This window comes from Danio rerio, chromosome 1, assembly GCF_049306965.1.
Source record: "Danio rerio strain Tuebingen ecotype United States chromosome 1, GRCz12tu, whole genome shotgun sequence".
Classification (NCBI taxonomy): domain Eukaryota; kingdom Metazoa; phylum Chordata; class Actinopteri; order Cypriniformes; family Danionidae; genus Danio; species Danio rerio.
Genome location: NC_133176.1, coordinates 24,140,001 through 24,162,189, shown reverse-complemented (window position 1 = coordinate 24,162,189; position 22,189 = coordinate 24,140,001). Strand labels below are relative to the sequence as shown.

The following is a 22,189-nucleotide window of genomic DNA, read 5'->3' as shown; positions in this document are numbered from 1 at the left end:
TCCATTATTATATAAGAACTCAATGCTGTTTTGGATTTCTTTTTTTGTCCAAGCAGTGTGTTGTTATATTTTCTACATCACATCTCCATCAGTAAAATCCGTTTTCAGATAACTTTTGACACTCAATCATAAACCAGAAAAAAAACCCTCAAGATGCATCTCATTTCAGAGGGTACATCTCATGAAGGAATAATTTGAAAGCTGTTTCCTTCAGATCATTTGCAGCTTCGAAAATCCCAAGATTCATTACACGCTGATAATGGAAATGCGCTTTTGAAAGAAATGTCCGGATTATGGTTTAAAATTAGGTTTTAGTTTTCTTCGCTGTCTAACTATAAAACAAAAAAGAAATCTGGAATGAAACACTGCAGTGTTGCTCTTTGGCCCCGTTCACACCTATTATTAAGATTATTAAGGTATTAAGTTGTTTTCCATAACCCAATCACAAGTGGACAAAACTAAGTACAGCTGTGAATGGCGTGAAAATAGTTTTGAGTTTGTCCACCGTTGACCACATCCAGAGCTGTTTGAATATGCAATTTACCGTATCGTTATTGTTGTGTGGATGAACATTTGAGCTGCTAAATCCTGCCTTTTCTCCACCTGCTGAACTCATTCATAAACCAAGTGAGACACAGGGTGTCCACTGGGTCTTAAAAAGTTTTAAAATGTCTTAAATTTCCAAAACAATATTTTAGTCCCTAAAAAGTCTTAAATTTACTGAAATATTGTGTTGTAGGTCTTAAATAGTTTTAAACAATTCTTAAAGCTGCAGTAAGTGATTGCCTTCAGAAACATTTTTTTGTTGTGCTGGTTGAAAGTCTCTTAACAGTCCAATAGTAATGATTACAGTAAATGATCTTAATGTGTTTATATGTATTTTTTTATTCTGGGTAAGGCATAAAACAAAAAAATGTTCATCCAATTAAATAGAGTCGGACCGACATCTCCCATAATTCTGATAAGCAGCTCAGTCTGTCTGTCAGCAAATGTAGATTCGGACTTCTGCGCATCTGTTCACGCAGATCCGCCATTCGCGCAAGCGGCCGCGTGGTCACGAGATATAACTTATATGAACAGATGTGTTGTTCAGCCACTGAAATCTCCCGGTGAAAGATTGATGTGATTATTTTCAGTTTCATAAGGTCCTTTTACTGCATCAATAATGTAGATTTATATTTAGTTTAACAACAAAACATCAGTAAATAGCGCTATTCTGCCTAACCTGCTTTTATATTTTTTTTATATTCACATTGGGTCATTTTTGAACAATGACAGCCTTCCTATACTGTTTACCATGCTACTCTGAATATTCGCTCTGAAATAGCATGTTAGTGTGGCTAAGTAATAAATGTAATTCCTGCATGGCGCTGGCACTAACTAACTGGCGAATGACATGAACTAGTGGGTTGTCTGTCTGCTGTTGTGACGTGGTGCGCGCTCGCGATTTCAGGGGGTGTGGCTTTGAATCACAGTCCCTCCCCGCTGTCCAAAGAAAATATGTTATGCAGTTAGGATTTTGGCAGATCACCTACTGCACCTTTAAATTTCCTCTGCCCAAGTAAAGCTACCCAATCGAGCCGACATCAATCCAATCACCAACAGTCCATCTCAATAAAACATTTTTTAAAAAGTGTTTTTATTGCAAAGAGATACAGACAATTCTCTAAATTAAAATCCATAAACTATAAACAGTTACACAATTACTCATGATAATAACAGAGCAACATATGCCTTTTCACGCTCTTCAACTTCAACAAGAAGTAAGGGGCGGTGGACATAATGTTCATAAATAGAAATGTGAAACTTAAGGTCTTCTTGTTTTGACACATTTAAATATATGGCTAAGACATAACTACATTTGATTTTTGTGGAAATCAAAAAAAAAAATTCCATTGACCCAACTGGTCCATTATCAAAAATCCTTACTGTTTAGCCATGTATAAGTCTTAAATTTTATTTATAATGGTCTTAAATGGGTATTAAAAAGTCTTAAAGTTAACTTGATGAAACCTGCAGAAACCATGGAGACAAATTTAAACTTAGTTGTTGATAACCTTAGATTTTGTATTGGTGACAAAAAAGTAAAGTAGAATGTTCTCATACCGATCCTAATATGTTTAATTTTTTTCATTTACAATTAGGGATGCTCATTTTGGTTAATTTTGCTAACCGACAACTGCTGCTCATTAATCGGTTATTAATGGTTAACTGGTCAGATTACTATTAATTTTATATTAATAGTCGTGGGTGCTTCAGTTTACAGTACAGTCAGTACAGTCCAAAGACATGGTCTGTAGAGGAATTAGGTAACCTGAATTGTCCATAGTGTATGTGTTTATGGTCTGGTTCTCCAGGTTAGGAGTTGAGTGTTGGGCTAACGACCCACCTCGTAAAAAATAGAAGTTACAAAACACCAACAAGGTGTGACTAAATATCAACATCGATATAAACGACCTCAGGAGTCAGTAAAAAAAAAAATATATATATATATGCATGTTAAAACCATTAAAAAGGACTAAAGTCTGTATTAGGAGTTCATTGGAAATAAAAGAAGTCAATTATATTTTCAGTAGTCAAAGCATAAAGTAGTCTATTCATCAAAGTATGTTTAATTGATTGAGGTATAATTTGTATTTGAATTGCGCTAGCTTTTGCAGTATTAGATTGAAAGATTATAGCAAGTCAATACCTGCCCTCTGAAAGTGGACAAAAGAGGCACATTTAAATTCCAGGTACGAATCATAATGTGCCTCCTTTGTCCACTTGTGATCGGTCATCAAAAACATATCTTAATACCAGATGTTTGATTCACAAATGTTCTGGTTTTGCTTTTCTCTTTGGCAAACCAGAAAGAAAACAGTATTGTGTCTGCACTATAACTCAGAAACTATAACGCAAAACCAATTTCTTTGTTTTAAAAACCGATATCATATTTAGGGATGTCCAGATCCGATTACATGATTGTAAATCGGGCCTGATCACGCGGTTTCATAATGTATTGGAATCGGATGTTACCTCCTAATCAGGAATATATATGTATATTGTCATTATATACATTGATAGTTATGTTGTGGCACAGAGTTAGACCTCTTTCTTGGCTTCACACAGAAACAGCAACGCGTGCATCATGACATCACTTTGTTGCAGAAACGCTATTGGTGAAACGCCCGCAAAAGTAGAATGCGGAAGCAGCTTAAAGCGGAAAGCATGAGTATGTCTGTGGTCTGGAGGTATTATAAAGTTGATGATGACAACATTAATATTGCAAACTGAGATATGAAAGCTTGGCATTGCCAGGTGCTATTTGTTTTTATATTAGATTTTTTTATATTTACTGTAGCACTAAAGTTCAAAAGTGACATTCATGTTATTTATTTCTTGATTGTTCAAGATACCTCACAGAAGTGCTCTGTTTGATAAGAGTTGAGTTGTTGAATGTTAAAATAAGGTGAATTCAATAAAAAAAATATGGAACATCCTGGATCTGTTTCTTTACTCTATTTTTTAAAATATGTATTATAGAAGTATTGGATCGGGTTTCGTTATTGGTAGATACTCAAAATCAAATGACTCGGACTCAGACTCGAGGGTAAAAAACCTGATCGGGACATCCCTAATCACATTTACAAATGTGCTCAAACACTGATATTACTTATAAATATATTACTAATAAAAATGCAACCAAAAACTAAGTAAAACTGAGCTCTGAGGCACGCAAATAGTTAGATGTTCTTTTTGATGAAAAAGTTACTTTTGAATATAATAGTTAGGTGAAGCTGATTGAACTTTTGCAGTTTCAAACAATATATTTTAGAGGAAAATCTAATATCTTATAAATATCTAAAACAACTATAAAAGTATTTTACATTATTTATTATCATTTTATTTATTTACATTATTCATAACATTTTTACTGAAATTCGAATGACTGATCCAGACAGTATATCATTTCAAAGCACTAAAAATAATAAAAGTAACTTTGTTAGATGCCAGAGTTTGTGTGAATGAGAGAGTGTATGGGTGTTTTCCAGTGCTGGGTTGCAGCTGAAAGGACATCTGCTGCATAAAACACACGATTAATTGGCGGTTCATTCTGCTGTGGTGACCCCTGATAAATCAGGGACTGAGCTGAAAACTCAGTGAGTGAGTTACATGGAAAACACTCATAAATAACAAAATGTGGGAAACTGTTAGTCCACAAATTTTTGTTTAGCTGGAGTGCAGTACTTGAGAAACTCTTTGCCATGAGGCTGGCCCGGAGGATCTGGTGGTTGACCTTGTCAAAAGCAGCACACAGATCCAGAAAGATGAGCACTGAAGATTTGGTAGCTGTTATTGTCAGTCTCAGGGCTTCAACAACTGCAGGCAGGGCAGTCTCAGCTGAATATCCACTTCTGAAGCCAGGCTAGTTACTGCCAGTAGGTGTTTCTGTGTCAGAAAGGCAGAGACTTGGTTGAACTCAACTTGCTCAAGTGTTTTCATGATGAATGGAAAAAAGGAAACTGCTGGGTTTAGAGTATATTTTTTAAGCAGTGTGGTTTTTCAAGTCTACTTAAATGTTAAAGGGACCAATGTGAATGGATGTGTTAATGATGCGAGCGAGTCCAGGTAAAACTGACTGAGAAATGGCTTGAAGGTCCTAAGGTAGAACTGATTCAAGAGGATAGGAAGATTAGAAAATGGTGAGTTTGGGAACTTCTGCCTCTCAGAGTGGAGAAAGAATGTGTTTATTAGTTTGTAGTGTGGAAAATTGTGTGCTTTAATGAACTGTTTGCTTTTGTAATAATAAAGGATGTAACAAAGTCATCAGTTTTTACAATTTAGGCAAACCATACACTGTGTGACTTCTTTGCGATCTCAGCATGGTATGTACTCATACTCCAAGGGAAGATTGCATTGGGCATGGGATATAACCATTTTTTAAGGTTTACCACAGTTTGGAAAAGTCAAGGTTTTAAAACCACCAACATTCACTGTTGTACCGTTCCTACGGTATATCCAAGTTTTGTTATGGCAACAGTATCTCCAGCAGAAAAGTACCCTCCACATCAAAAGCTACTGTTTTAAAATGTTTCTTATAATAAAATATATTGTGTTCAATAGGGACAAAAGTTGTTATTTACTCAGACATTTTAAAAAGAACATATTTTGGAGAAGTAATTACAATACCGTGATATTTTTGTCCAAGGTTATCAACCATCAGAATCCCATGCCAGCGCATCCCTAAATTGCATGCAATCTAAAGGCAAAGCTCATACACGCCGGACAATTTAGCCTACCCAATACACCTATAGTGCATGTCTATGGAATGTGGGGGAAACCAGAGCACCCGGAGGAAACCCACACAAACGCAGGGAGAACATGCAAACTCCACACATAAACGCCAACTGACCCAGCCGAGGCTCGAACCAGAGACCTTCTTGCTGTGAGGTGACAGCACTACCTACTGTGCCACTGCCTCACCCATAGGAAAGCCAGTCTAAGCCGTCTGTAGGTCCGCTTCCGCACCGCCTCTTTGCCCTTGTTTGGTATCTCCCGGTTAGTGCGATGACGTGCGAACAAAACGGCGACGGTTGGCCACGCCTTTAACCTTATTTTGGGGTCTTTAGAAAAGTATGAGTGACGTCATGGATATTCGGACGTCCATATCTTTTACAGTCTAAGGTCTCAACACAGATTTAGAAGAACATATTATTCAGTAGTTCTCGTCTATTTTCTTTGTGTAAAAGAGAACAGCATGAACATTATTATTGTCTTCTCCTTCCAACAAGGAAAATAAAATGTACCTAAGAATACACAAACATTTTAAAATCATTTCACTTAAAATATTTTGTTTGGCTGAAGTGTTTCTTTTTGGGTATGTCTATGGATCTTTTTCATATTTCCACGTTTAGAACGAGGAAGAAAATGAAGTAAAAATAGAGGCAATGGAAGACTATGGATGTGTTACAACAACATTCCCCTTTTCTCTAACAGCAAAAGATAAAATGCATTATTAATGGATTACTCTCTCAGCACTTGTATTTAAAGCTTCCCTTGCAGGACTTTTTTTGTATTAATGCCAGGCTTATATAAGACTAAGCGATATAAAACAATAAATAATATACATTAGGTGCGGACGAGAGAGGAAAAAAATCCAAAATTCAATTTACCATCCAAATTAAGTATTTTTAAAGAATCCTTAGATTGAGATTTTATTTTGCTGCAGTCATATTGAAGCATGGATTTATCTATTTATCTATATAACAACTATGTTAATCTAGTTTATTTAAAGAGCCCATATTATGGGTTTTTGAAAATGCCCTTCCATGTAGCTTGTAACACAGCTCCAAGTGAAGTGATGTATCCAGCTAAGGCTTAAATCTGTATGTGTACAGTGTTTAAAACTGTTGATTCATCTATAAAAGAGTCGACTCATAGTGCTTCAAACGAGTCGCCTTGATAACGAGTCATTAGGTGTTTCGCCATGACGTACTGTACTAACGAAACCAAGTTATTCACGTGCACGCGCAAACCCGGGAGATTTGAAACCTGCGGCCCCGCCCTCTAACACAGAAACCCAGACACACACACCCACAAACACACACACACAAACATGCCGGTCGATTGAAGTCACACTGCCGATGGATATTATTGAGTCTCTACCCAAAGATGAAACCTCAGCATTATAACCAAGCAGTTGGAAACTACTGGAAACTTCTGGAAACTACATGCTACAAAGAATACTTCATTGGCGTTTGTTAAAGGAAGGATCAGTAAAGAGTAACTTACTGATGGACATGTCAGGATGGGTTTCTTCCTCCATTTCTCAAGTGTAAGTACGTGCGATTAAAGTTGTTGCCTCGTTTACTCTAGCTTGCAAATGTATTTAGTTGTGATTTGTTACTTGTAACCGCGTGTACTGTATCAAGTTAACTTGCTATATTCTCATATCACGTGCAAAGCCACGTTAAAAACGCGACGCATGCTGCTTTGTTTACGGAGCTCCATGGAGGAGGGTAGTGTGTGTGTGTGTGTGCGTGTGTGCGTGTGTGCGCGCGCGCTATCGTCTGGAGGTGTGTGTGTTTGTGCGTGTGTGTGTGTGAGCGCGCGTTGTCGTCCAGAGGAGGGTTAAGTGTTTGTGTGTGTGTGTGTCTGTGAAAAGAGCAGAGTCAGACAAGCTAGAAGATCTCCTCAACTGTTTTTGGAGTTTTTGCTCAATAAAATAGTTAGTCGTCTGTATTTTCAAGTCCATCGTCTGTATTTACATTGACCCACTGGCAGCTAAAATCCACGCCTACACTATCGAGCACGTATGAATTGTGATTACTTTTATATTGCTGATTAGCTGTTGGGCATTTCACTCTCTCACTGAAGGCAGTCGACCAATCGCAACAGACTGTCATCGGTCCAATCAGCACAGATTAGTTTGGCGCTAAGGAGGGGTTTGGGAACAAATGAATCGCTGGACGATTCATATGGGAGTCGCTGGGATAATTAGGTAAAAATAAATGCAGAAGACCATGAAAGTGTTTTTTGACCTCGCATGCATATTAGACAGTTGTTGGAGACCCTTACAACCAAGATATGACCCTATTTCATGTATAATATGGGCTCTTTAAATACATATTTTTGCTTGCCGACAACAGGGCAGAAAGGTTTGCCTGTATTCAGTTCAGCTTCCACATTTTAAAATGATTAGCCATATGTGTAACAGATCCGAAGATGCAGGATTAAGATCGATGCGCAGATATAACTCAATAAAGATAGCATGTAATTTGGAGTTATTTGCTATCTTCATTACATTACGTCTGCACATTGGAAAAAGAAAAGACAAAATGAATATGTAATATGAACCAAAAGACAAAGGTGCAAAACAGCAAGCATGATGTCAAGAAATTGCTCATGGAATTACTGGTAAGAGCTTTCAGTAAACACAGCATGCGTTAAATCAATTTACAAGATGCTGAGAACATACAGTTTTTGTAGTGTAGCTGTGTGTTATGGTTAGGCCTGTATAATGTCATTACTATACTGCGGGAGAACATCTATAAAGTGAGGCATGAGAGCACTTAACCCTCTCTAACATCCATTAACACCAGCGCAAGCATGACAGGAACACACAACCTCTTCACACAAAGATATAAATTCAGCTCTAAACTGAATAGCCACAAAAACACATAACGTGTAAACATAGCCATATGATTTATTGCATATTTTGTCATCGGTTGTTTCTTATGTTGATGTGTTACACAGTCTTTTTGTAGGTCAAAACTTTAAAGTATGGAGACATTGAGAGAGGACTTGCTGAAAAGCACATTTGAGAAAATAAAAGGATTAATGGGACTCAGAAGTAAATATGAGATTAGTGATGACGTCAAGACAATAAAGATCATAACATTGTATGATGTTGTATGATTTAAAGGCTGGTTAACAGCCTTCAACCTGTCAGCAGGGTCTGTTCTCAGTTTGACCCCTATCTTATTGGTCAGTTAATTCAGATGCATGTCAGACACATGTCATCAGCACAATAAAATTAAAGAATAAACGTTGGTATTGTGTAATATGGCGTAAATGGGATAGTTCACTCAAAATTTTGTCATCTTTACTCAACCTTAACATGTTCCAAACACATCGACTGTCTTTCTTCTGTTGGACACACACTGATGTTTTATTACCAAATTGGGTTGAGGAGGAGCAAGTTCAGATAGTTGTAACTTTTTGGTTTTATTGGCTATTTCATATGAATCCATATGTTCTCATTCATACTATTTGATTTGCTCAATGATGGTTGAGTTTAGTAGTAGTAGTAAGTAGTAGTAAAACTTTATTGTCCTTGACAGGAGATTTGTTATGGGCATCGCCATATTGCTGCAAACATTCACTAAAACAAGCAATAAAAAACAATAGAAAATATAACAATTACAAATTTTATAGTGCTAATTAAGATATATTCTTATTAAATAAACACGCTGACACAGGTACAAAGGATTTCTTATAGCGGTTTAACCTACACTTTGGGACTCTATATCTTCTACCAGAGGGAAGCAGTTCATACTGTGGAAACAAAAAATTAGTTGGATCTTTTACAATCCTTTCCACCTGATTGAGGACACAGTTCTCATATAAAACTTGAGAATTAAAATATTCATTGTGCCTGACAATTTTCCATGCTGTTTTTAAGTGATACATCAGTTTAGATTTACACTGAACAGATAGGTTGCCAAACCACACTGTGATGCCATACCTGACAATGCTTTCCAGAACTGCTTTATAAAACAACATCATGAGCTTTTTGTTAACTCCAAAAAGACAGAACCTCCGTAAAAAATACAATCTCTGGTGTAACAAACCCACTCAATGTGTGTTTTCCATGTGAAAGAATTGTCGATGTAAATGGCCAAGTACTTATAGGTTTCTGACTGAGTAATAGGATGGTCATGTACAACCACTTGACGATGGTCACCTATACACTTAGGGTCAAATACCATCTCTTCTGTTTTCTTAGTATTTATTTTTAGCCTATTTCTATCACACCACTCAACGAACTGACTAATTTCTGACTGATAGATAACACCAATATCATCATTCTTATAAAGTACACTTAGTATGGCTGTGTCATCAGAGTATTTAAAAATAAAATTCTGTGAATGCTTACTTGAACATTAATTTGTAAAAAGTGTAAAAAGAATAGGCAACTGACACAGCCTTGTGGAACCCCAGTGCTACTGTTCTTTTCATCTGAACAGATGTTTTTAACCTTTACAATCTGAGATCTGTTTGTTAAAAATGAGAAATACCATTTGCATATGCATGGGTTTATATTCAGCTGTTCCATCTTTTCAATTAACAAATGTGGTTGGATCGTATTAAAAGCGGAACTAAAATCAATAAAAAGCAGTCGAGCTTAAGCTTTAGGATTGTCCAAGTGCTTAAGAATCAAGTGCAAAATACTATTAACTGCATCTTCAGTACCTCTACCTTGCCTGTAGGCAAACTGTAGAGGATCTAAATTACTAGCAACGTCTGATTTTAACATGGACACAACACATTTCTCAAAACATTTCATGAAAACAGATGTTAATGCCACCGGTCTAAAATCATTGTACTCAGAAGTCCTCGCCAACTTAGGAACAAGAAAAATTAGTGATTTTTTCCACAAACTAGGAACAATACCCGAGTCTAAGGATTTTTGAAATATGGGAACCCAAACTGTATGTGTGTGGGTGGGGCTTAATCCTTCGTGACATAGATTCAATAAGGTACTGGAAATATTGCTGCAGATTTTTCAGCTGCACATGCATGAATTGAATCTCCTGTTCCATCACATCCCAAAGGTGCACTATTGGATTAGAGTCTGGTGACTGTAGGGGCCATTTGAGTACAGTGAACTCATTGTCATGTTCAAGAAACCAGTCTGAGATGATTCGCGCTTTATGACATGGCACATTCTCCTGCTGGAAGTAGCCATCAGAAAGTGGGTACACTGTGGTCATGAAGTGATGGACATGGTCAGCAACAATACTCAGGTAGGCTGTGGTGTTGACACGATGCTCAGATGGTACTGATGGGCCCAAAGTGTGCCAAGAAAATATCCCCCACACCATTATACCACCACCACCAGCCTGAACCGTTGATACAAGGCAGGATGGATCCACGCTTTCATGTTGTTGACACCAAATTCTGACCCTACCATCTGAATGTCGCAGCAATTTTGGTGAGCCTGGGCAAATTGTAGCCTCAGTTTTCCTGTTCTTAGCTGACTGGAGTAGCACCCGGTGTGGTCTTCTGCTGCTGTAGCCCATCCACCTCAAGGTTGGACTTGTGCGTCCACAAGAGGGGAGTTTGAGCTCAGGTAGATCTCGAGAAGGGAGGATTATTCAAAACGAAGATGGCTATCAAATAGAACTTAGCGTATTTATTGTGGTTTTGGAATCGTCTGATTAGTGAATCACGAATTGAATTATGAGGGGGCAGCTGCAAGCAATCATAAGCACGCAATCCTCTTGAAATTAGTTTAAAAATAAACTTCACGAGTTGCTTTACTTGGCTGATTAGAAATTTGCATTAACAAGCAGTTAGACAGGTGTACCCAATAAAGTGTCTGGTGAGTATATAGCCGCATTACAACAGCTATCTGACAGTTTTCCATCATCCCTGGACTCAGTTCAGTATGTTAAGCTCAAATTGCTCCTCTTGGACAGTCTGCAAAATACACATATTCTTTATCCTGTTCATCATATGTAAGTGAAAACTCATGAAAGAAGATGTTTTAAGGAAATTTGGTTTTTACTTTTCTTGAAAATATCTTATTTTTTGTTCAACAGAATACAGAAACTCATAAATGTTTGGGTCCACTTGACAATCAATAAATAATGAGTAAATGTAAATTTTTTTTTGGTGATAAAACTTTAACTTTGGTGGTAAGCTTTTGTAGGTTTATCAATCAAAATCTAATTTTGTAATTGGCGATTCGTTCCGCTGTGGTGACCCTTGACAAATTGGGAACTTAAAAATGACTTTTGTTAAGTTAAGAAGTAGAATTGGTTGGTTTAAAGTCTTAACTTCTCAAATTTGCATATTATATATTATATTGCCCATAGCATGATTAACAGCATTTACAGTAGTTTCCACTTTCCACACAAGGTCTTCAAGAGAATAAAAATCATCACTTCCTGGGAAACTATCAAAACTTAATTAAAATAATTTTTGGCCATATCTTCCTTTTCCTTCATAGTAAATGAGCTGCAGACATACATACATTAGCACAGTCTGTAAGCTTATTTATCTTGAGGTAGTGGCTAATATTTGTAAAAAAATATATTGTGCAAGATAGCTCAAGGAGTTAACTATACATCATAATAAAGCTGAGTTTAGCAACATGCATATTGTATGGCTAAGAAACCTTATTATTAATATTTTTCATTACAATTATTATTAGTATTTACAATGATTGTCATCATTCATTCATTTTCTTTTTGGCTTAGTCCCTTTATTAGTAAGTAGTCACCCCAGTGGAATGAACCGCCAACTTGTCCAGCATATGTTTTATGCTGCGGATGCCCTTCCAGCTGCAACCTATCACCGAGAAACACACTCTCATTCACACACATGCACTATGGACATTTTAGCCTACCCAATTCACCTGTACCACATGTCTTTGGACTTGTGGGGGAAACCGGAGCACCTGGAGAAAACTCACGCGAACACGGGGAGAACATGCAAACTCCACACAGAAATGCCAATTGACCCAGCTGAAGCTCAAAACAGCAACTTTCTTGCTGTGAGGTGACAGCGCTACCCACTGCGCCACTGTGCCACAACAGTGATTGTAAAATATCAAAATATTAAGGGTGTCACGATTTCGATTTTAATCGAAAATCGATCAAAATTTATGCTCGATTTCGATTATCGAATCAAAAAATAGAATCGTCGATGCTGCCACGCCCCCATGTCACGTCAGCTTGGCTTGCCAAGCGGGAAAAAACACGCTTGTTGAAGTGCTTGTTAAACTGTGCAGACGCAGGAGACCCATCGTCAGAGCTTAAACCTTCAGGGCTCGACAATATGACTGCCCGATAGCCCGGAGCCAGCATGCGAGACGCTCGGGTCAGTGTACAGTGCTGCCTTGTTGAGCCAGAGCTGCGTGCTGCGACTGTCTGTCAATTGTGTGCAAATACAATCTTACGGTGCTTTCACACATAGACGTTTGTTTCGGAATCTGTCTCATTTCCCCCGTTAGTTTGTTTGGCATATATCCAGCAGTTGCACTCGCATCCGCGACAAATCAATCAGTCCGAGATCGCCTGAATGAGACGGTCTCTGCCCTATTGAGCGGATCGATTGTAGTGAGAAAACAAAACAATGCAACGAACTAACGACCCAGGCTATATCACAGTGTATTATGATCGTGTAATAGCCATATATATACGGCTATATGAAGAGAAAATGATGAGCAGGGCCAGATGTCATTCTTACTGGTAAATGCGAAAGTGAAAGCATGCTGAAATATTACCGAGAGCTGTTTATCCAGCCTGATCTCGGTTTATCTGTCAGGAAAATTGACCGAAATTACTATCTGTTAATTTTTCCATATTTTAATCGTATATTATGTTATTAGGCCTGTTGTTTTGTTCATTTCCGCACTGACAGCTCGAAAGAAAGATTTACATTGATCTGATGCAGTTTCGGTTCATCTGCTATGTCTCTCTAATTTAAGCCTATAATGCAGAATTCTAGCCAACGTTCCTTTAATAGATTGATTAATTCAATAGATCGATTTCTACAAAACCTGAAAATTGAAATGAGGCTTTGAATATATGAGAAAGTCTGACCTCGGCTTTATATTCGGTGACGATGTCTGTGGGTTGTTAAAATTAAAGTGCACATTTTCACTTATAAAATATTCTATACACAACTGCTCTAAAGTTGATCACTGTATATTCACAAGAAAAAAGTGATTGACAGGTGGTAATTATGTGTGTAACTTGCCTTTATTCATTTACTGTATGATTTGTTTATGGGTAAAACAAAGACCATACAGGTCAGGTAGTTTAAACGGTAGACTACAAATAATATTTGTTATTAATTAATTAATTATTCATAATCGAAAATCGAATCGAATCGTGACTTAAGAATCGAAAATGTAATCGAATCGAGAATTTGGAGAATCGTGACACCCCTACATTAATTTTCCTTCGACTTAGTCTCTATTTCAGAGGTTGCCACAGCGGAATGAACCACTAACTACTCCAGCATATGCTTTACACAGCAGATGCCCTTCCAGCCACAACCCAGTATTGGGAAACGCATATGCACACTCATTCACTTTCTTGCTGTGGTACAACAGTGCTAACCACTAAGCCACTGTGCCGCCCCCAATATCAAAACATAATAATCATGAAATAATACATTTTTTTACAATTATGCTTGTGCTGTAGTTTTATAATGGATTTTGAGAACTGTGTATTATTAAATTTGAATCCACTGCAGCTTATATAGACACTGAAAAACAGATTGAATCAGTGAAATTGATATTATGTTTTGAGTCTGATGCTTCTGCAGATGTTTTTTTTTTTTAGTCTGATGAAGCATTAAGCTGGAAATCCTGCTTACACACAGATGGGTCTGAGATTAGAGGTAATAGGTCAAGCAGACGTATACTCGACCATCATCCCTGGTTTATGCATGGGTATAACATCCTTGCTGACTGACTTAAACACAAACACACACATAAACTGATATGAAGTGGATCTGGTCCTTGCTTTGCTTAAGGGGACAAGCCATCTAAAATGACTAAGGCTCAGCATAGCCACAAAGGCTCAAAGGTGTGTGTGTGTGTGTGTGTGTGTCTGCCCGTGTGGAACGGATCATACCAATTGAGTCTGACACTATCTTGGATTCATGACGAAAACTAGGTGTGTGTGCGCGCCAGTGTTCTGTTTTGAGAATAGGAGCACAGTCACTGGAGATCTTATCCTGCATGCAGTGGGGAGGAAATGGCGTGTGAGTGTGGGTGCGTACGAGTGTGTACTAGTGTGTGTGTCTGCAAATGTCTTGGCAAGTCATTGTTTTGCCATGTCATTGGCACACTCCCTCCACAACATTGGTGGACTTATGAGTTATGAAGGGATAAGAAGCAGAGAAAAATTATTCTGACATGTTTGTTTTTTGCTGCGCAGTAAGAGCAGATTACATGCAGCTTAGCAGACACTTCTGGCCTTTTCATGATATTCTCAGAAACTGAGGAACTATATAAAAAAACTGTAGGACTAGCACTGCTTTGTTACTTTAATATGATTATTTGATATTTAATGACACTAATGGCATATTTAAATGTTTTTGGCAAATCATATGCTGATTTCATATATAATGTTCCTACTCTGGTCCACTTATGCATTTGCTTTGTATAATTTTATTTGGCAAAATGTCCTATTTTATTTTTAGTAATCTATAAAGTACAATAATCCAGGGGGCGAAGAAGTGGCGCAGTAGGTAGTGCTGTCGCCTCACAGCAAGAAGGTCGCTAGTTCAAGCCTCGGCTCAATTGGCGTTTCTGTGTGGAGTTTGCATGTTCTCCCTGCGTTCGCTTGGGTTTCCTCCGGGTGCTCCGGTTTCCCCCACAAAGACATGCGGTACAGGTGAAATGGGTTGGCTAAATTGTCCGTAGTGCATGAGTGTGTGTGTGTGTGTGAATGTGTGTGTGGATGTTTCCCAGCGGATGCTAACTTGCTGGATAAATTGGCGGTTCATTCCGCTGTGGCGACCCCAGATTAATAAAGGGACTAAGCTGATAAGAAAATGAATGAATGAACAATAATCCAGTGTCAAATGTTTTGCTCAGACATTTTAAAGGGGTGATCCACTACCATATTATATTTTAAACTTTAGTTGATGTGTAATGTAGCTGTGTGAACATAAACTACGTCTCTAAATGTAATAAGTTCAATGCATGGCTTTTACAGAGTTAGCTTAGCATGGTCTACAGTGAACAAAGTTTGGGGACTACAAAAAATACATCCAGGCTAGTGAGATCACAAATGCTTTAGGTTATGCACATTCATCATTTGCATACACTCTGTGCATCGAAGGGGCGTGGCCAGAGGTGCTATAATGTTATCCGCTTGTTAAGTGTGACGTCACGCGAAGCGGCTTCCGGGTCCAAGCGCTCTATTCAACTGAATGGGGAGACTCATGAAATGGTAGTAATAAACGTTTACAAAACGATTTAAGGCTTTCGAAAATCACAATCGCAGTATATGTCCATGCCTAATATCCGATGGCCAGAAAGTGATTATTTTTTTTATAAATTGTTAAAATTTTGGTATTTGTTATGCAGCAAGCCCAGAGATTGTTGTGTACGCTATGATTTTATATAAAATTAACTTTAATGTGTGATAGGAATAAAACGTGATCATAATCAAATGATTTCTCCACTCAAATGACAATGACACTTAAAAAGCGGATAGCAGAGAAAGCTGAAATGTCATCCAAATGCTGCTATTAGCAAAGAGCTTCTTTTGTTTTTGTATTTGGGCTTCCAAATGACACGACACAAAGAGAGAAGTGCTTACAGTTTAATTTTAATTATGTTTAAAAGAATTATAAAAATATATATAGCTAGGATTTGACAAAGGACAGCTTACAGAATTTCTCTCAGTTCAGTGCTGGATTTGGCTAAAAACTCCTCAGAGGAGATGCACCAACTAAAATAGAAGAAGCTGTGGATTGTGAGCAACAACCTGAAAGTATTTTTATTTGTTAAAATTGATCTATCACATGCATAGTGTCTAGTGTTAAGGGTATGTTCAAGCAAGGACGTAAGCAAAAACAAGTATGTAAACAACGGGAAATGCTGTTTGGCACAGCTAACAATTTAGCTACACATTCTTATTTATCCATTAAACACCCATCTTCACCAGCGCTGCAGTGTTTCTATGCAGCCGATTTCCCTGCATTCTAAATCTCAACTAACGAACTCGCAAAAGATGTGTGAACGTTTCATATTACTTACACATGCTTATTCTGAATATATGTGAAAGACACTTGTCAGTAGTGGTGTAAGGGATCACAGATCTCACGGTTCGAATCACATTATGGTACGGATCGCACCATTTTTTTGATCAGCCAAAAAGGGGAGGAGACAAATGTAATTTGCTTTCCATTTATTACAAAAACAGTGCTGCAGGAAACGTTTGCTTTTAACAAACAGAACCTAGAACCTGTAATTTTATTAAAAATAAAATAAAAAAATAATCAGCTGAATAAAATTAAATAGTAAAATATTCAGTCCTGTGAAAAATTCACTGTTACTGCTACTGTAGCTGATAACAATAAATGTATAAATCTAACATAATTTGAACAACCCATATTGTTTTGTCTCATTTTCAATAAATGATTCAGTTATTCACTCATAAAACTTTGTTTCATTGCTAGATGCTAATTTTGAAGAATTATTCAATGGCATACTTTTGATGGCTGGTTGTTGCCACCTTATAATTAAATAATGTAATTGCTGCCTACAACTTTCATTTTTGAGCATATGATGGTGATTTGAATAATGTCAGTGGTTTTATCTAAACTATAAACTCTTATCCCATTACTTCTGTGTTATTTGACTATTTGTAACTTCGCAACTCACTCAAAAGACTAAAGACTGAATCTTTTTTGATTTTTAGATTTCAGATTTGAGTGCAGAGTTTCGAAGGATTAATAAACTTATGCAAATTGCCATCATTTATAATTTATGTTGCATAGGTGTTGAGATCCCGATTTTTTAATGACTAATCGTGCAGCTTACACTGAATGCAGGGATACATTGATGCTAAACAAGTATTGACAGAAAACACCTCACTCATCCTGAATAAACTACCACAACTTTTTCCTTTACCATTATTTTTTACAGAAAAGCTTAAATGCTTTAATACATGTGATTTGAATGACGCAAGAGAATGAAAGTTTGGGGTGTTCTGAACAGTGTGTAGTGATCCTTACGAATCACAGATCAACCATGATCTGTTACACCCCTGCTTGTCAGGCTTTATTTTAGTGAGCATTCGTGAGGTTTAGCTGTGTCCTCTTTATTCTCTGTCTGATTCAGTCTCAAACTGATACGGCTAACAGCTACTCTGACTGACAGTGTTTGTTTACACAGCGCAAAAGCACTTGCTTGTAAGGCTATGACGCTTTTCTTGGTGACATGGAGCCAATCATCGAATCACAGCACATTATGTTAGCTGACTAATCAGAGCCTCTTGAGATTGGGCCTTTCAAAGGGACTAGGAAATATGACAGTCATTTTCATGTTAGCTGAGTAGCAGTATATAATTAAAGTAAGATATATGAAAAATAATTAGATTATTAGAATATTAGAATCTCAAGGATTTGAGAATGAGGTTTTTGGTTTCAAGATATCTATGATCAAGAAAAGTTTGATTTGTCATGATATGAGCTATTTGTCATGTATTGATCATCATTTTTAATCTCCATGTGGGACTGTTTGTGTGTGTGTGTCTGTGTGTATCTGTGTGTGTATGTATGTTTGTTAGGGTCTCTTGCTGCTGATGCTGAGGAAAGGCTGGTAGATTTTCTGCTTGGTCCTGAGCGTTATAATAAGCTTATCCGGCCTGCAGTCAATAAGAGTCAACAGGTCACAATTGGCATCAAAGTCTCTCTCGCACAGCTCATTAGTGTGGTAAGTCTCTCTTTCTTTCTCTCTCTCTCTCTCTCTCTCTCTCTCTCTCTCTCTCTCCCTCTCTCTCTCCCACACACACACACACACACACACACACACACACACACACACACACACACACACACACACTTTATACTGTTCCATCTGCAGAGGTTTATTCCAACATTAGTCAAACAACACTCTTAATTTCTCTAAAATAAAATAAAAGCTATTTTCTTTTCCAACCAATTGAATGACAGTATATATATATATATATATATATATATATATATATATATATACAGTATATGACAGTATAGATAGTATTTAAAGGGCCATGTCCACCCCCCACCCATCACAGAAGGTTGCTTTCACACGAATAACACCTGTAGTTTAAAAAAAAAAAGAAAGTGGGTGAGTCCAGCTTAGGTGGGTGTGGCGAAAGAGGGAAGGGTTTGCATAAAAAGGGGAGTTTCAGCATGTGCATGCGCTGATTTTCACAGAGGCAAAACAAATACAGATGCAGGGGAGATCGAGCAGTGACTACGTTTACATGGACATCAGTAATCAAATCGCGTCACTGCTCTATCTACATTTCCTCTGGAGTTTTATGTAATTTTGTGTTTCATTCTTAATTTTGTATTTTTTTTTTAATGAAAGTTTGCCACTTTCATTCAGAAACATTTCATGGATGCACCCCATGAGAAACAAGATGTTGGATGCGAGGAACTGCTAGAAAAGTGTAGTTTTAATGGAATTTTTGATACCGCATGCCATATGAGAGAAAAAAAAAACCCTCCGCATTTCTCAGTAACTTAGATGCACTCGGTAGGTGCAGAGAATAGTGTCAGACAGTTGTGTGTGTATAAACTCCTGATCCTGTCACAAAATGCGGCGAAATTTTTATATGAGGGTAATAGTTTGATTAAGGTGTTTACATAATTTAGTCCACAAAAATGTAGTGATATTAACATTCTGTAAACTTAATAACTAAATAATTTTGACTAAGGTATGTCTTTGAAAACTGAAGAGTACTGCTGATCATACTAACTAACTTTGCCATCTGAATAAACATAAACAAAGAACATTGATCACATGCTTACCAAATCCGTAGAGACAGAACAATCAACACGAACTGGAACTGCGTCTTGTTTTAATTATGGTTGGCAACACAACGTGGCGTCTCTCTGCCATCTGAGACAGGTAAAAACAGTCTTCGACGCTGTATGCATATTAATGTAGTTGCACCTTATTCACAATAGAGAACACTGATTAGTTCGAACCAAGTTTTTCTCTCGTATTAATGATGAAAACTCATAGACGTAACATTGTACCCGCCAGTACAGATACATGCGTCTCCACGCTGGAATTTACACAAGGATCTCATTGCCGTGACATAGCTTTTAAATTTCTTTTCAAACCAAAAGAACGAATTTGCTCTAAACAACACAAAAACAACCAATTTTCATTTTGTTTGCTAAATATATGTGTCCTAATAGTGTTTTTAGCAATGTGGGACACATATATGACTGTCAGCATCTCAAAAAATGCGTTTTGGTGTTTCATGATTCTTTAAGGCATTGTACATAGCCTAAAATTTTGTTTTTTCAGGACAATAAAAATGTACAAAAGTTGGTAATTGGTGCGGTATCCTTTTAAAATTTATTAATACAAATCATCACCTTAGAATTATAAGGTTCTATCTGACATTTTTTTCAAAATTGAGTTATACAATACGGGAAGTTTTTACATTTTAAGACTTTTTATTTAAAAAACAAAAGTTACACACATACTGTATGCCATGCAAAAACTTTGAAGCTCAATATCTCAAAACCATTCTGAACGCAGAGAGAACCTTATATTCCAAGGTGAAAATAAGTACTGTACTAGCATGCAACATTTGTACCTTTGTAAAAAAGTAATATGTGTGTGTGTTTGTGTGTGTGTGTGTGTGTTTGTGTGTGTATATATATATATTTATATATATGAAACTGTGCATGTAATGTCACAAGCACACAATTTCAGCCGTGGCACAGCCATAACATGCCCTTGACACATTACAGACTTGAGGTACATTCACATTGACAGGTAGATTCACATTGACACTGTATTCTAACCAAGCACAATGCCGCAAAGTGACAAGCGACAAAACAATTTGTTTCTATTTTTGTCACGTTGGACTGGGTTTCCACCCACTGCAAAATCTCATTTGTTCAAATCTTTGCTTCACAAAACTACATTAAGCAGCAAATACATTTTGACTGACTTTCACTTTCAGTAAGATTTTCAGTTTCATGTCATGTCTGGTTAGGACACAGTGTTTGTGCTCACACGGCTGAATGATGCAGGTTTGAGTATGGATTGTGTCATGTCCTGAACCCTTCATGCTTCGGGCCCATTGATTTTCTGTGATGCAGAAAACACATTCAAAATCACATTATTTAGTCCTGAAATGGAACTTGAATAGACAAATTCGTATTCATTAATCATTACAAAATTAGACTGCAAAAATGACATCTTTGCTAAAATTGGCTTTCTTGCTCACTGTTTGTCTTACTAGAAGGATTTTCTCAACAAGAAAAAAACTATTGTTTAGATTTCAGAAATAATAAGTCAAAATGAAGTGAGTTTTCCTAAAAAAAAGCAAAAAATCTGTTAAAGGGATAACTAATAATAGAATAACCAAAAATAACATTATTTTACCTAACCCACTGAGAGATTGTTTTGCTTGTTTTAAGAAAAAAAACGACTTCCTTTTGACTTATCATTTATAAAAACAAAACAATATTTTTTATTTATTTAGAAAATGATTCTTAATTTAAGATTTTTTGTTAATATTTGGATGAGAAACAAGATAAAATAAGAATGCCTGTTGTGCAGTGAAGAATATGTGACAATTCAGTTTGGAGAACCATGATTTTAAAATGAAACAAACAAACAAACAAACAAACAGACAAACAAAAAACAAACAAACAACCACTGATGCACCTTCTTTATTGATCATTGTGTAGATTTGATGTTTATTTATAAAATGTTCACAATCAAAATGACTTAACTTTTATGTACTGTTGGAGATGTTTTCATCCACTCTGGGGTGATTTTGAGTCTTAATTTGGTCATTATCTTTTCTGTGTTTCAGCAGGCAGAATTATTTTTGGTGCCATCATATTTTGACACATATTTTGAGAAAATGCTTTGAATAAAAAAAATTATAATTAATATTATAATTGTTTTATTTAAAATTGATATTAACTGTATTTTGTTTTTATTTTGTTTTTATTTTCTTTTTACAGAAAGGTCATATATAGTCTTTATCTAGTTCATATTTATGAGTTGGCAAATTTAAAAATAGGTTTAACCCTTGTGCACTGTTCAAGTTTACTACCCTTTTGTTATGTTAGAGATAAAAAACATCTATTGAATTGAACTGCTGTAAAAATGCAGCATTAATTTTCTTAATATTTTGCATATATCTGTTAAACCCCAGTCCTGATTAAAACTCCTAAATTGCTTGGATCTTAATGCTTTAATTGCCAAATTCATAAATGTTGTCACTTATTTGGTGAACAAATTATTATAATTATAAAAATTATGTATTTTCATTGTAAAAATGAATTGTGGACTGGATTTTTTTTCTTTTATCAAAGTCTTGGACATGTGAAGCAACATTGCCTTTGATGCGTTGTTTTTTTATTTGCATTATCCCTAATTTACTGTTGGTGGTTTATAAATTGTTTGTTTATAAACACACCCAATGTTCTATGCTTTTTTACAGAATGAGAGAGAGCAAATCATGACAACAAATGTGTGGCTGACTCAGGTAAACTCACCTGCTGTACCTGTGCACTCATTATGTTGGCTTGAGAAAGCCAACATACTGTAATGCTACTTAAACTTATTCTTATTATTATTATTATTCCGGCTTCTGACCAAAAAAAAGCAATCGCTTCTCCTCCCAGGGCTTAGATGCTACAAGCCCCAAATTTGGTCAAAAGCTGCCTACTGCTCATGAGATGGTTGCTGTATGTCCTCATC

At 36.6% G+C, this 22,189-nt stretch overlaps 1 protein-coding gene across 2 annotated transcripts in view; it reads left to right on the top strand.

Annotated features, from left to right (window-relative positions):
• chrnb5a (cholinergic receptor, nicotinic, beta 5a) overlaps positions 1 to 22,189 on the top strand; it is a 50,073-nt gene that overhangs the window by 1,215 nt on the left and 26,669 nt on the right. For both annotated transcript variants that reach the window (XR_012406065.1, XM_021476333.3), the window contains exons 2-3: positions 18,030 to 18,175; positions 21,930 to 21,974. Coding sequence is in view for 1 of the 2 variants with exons in the window: in XM_021476333.3 (XP_021332008.1) it covers positions 18,030 to 18,175; positions 21,930 to 21,974 (191 nt within the window). In the remaining variant the exon portion in view is untranslated. The remainder of the gene's footprint in view (positions 1 to 18,029; positions 18,176 to 21,929; positions 21,975 to 22,189) is intronic.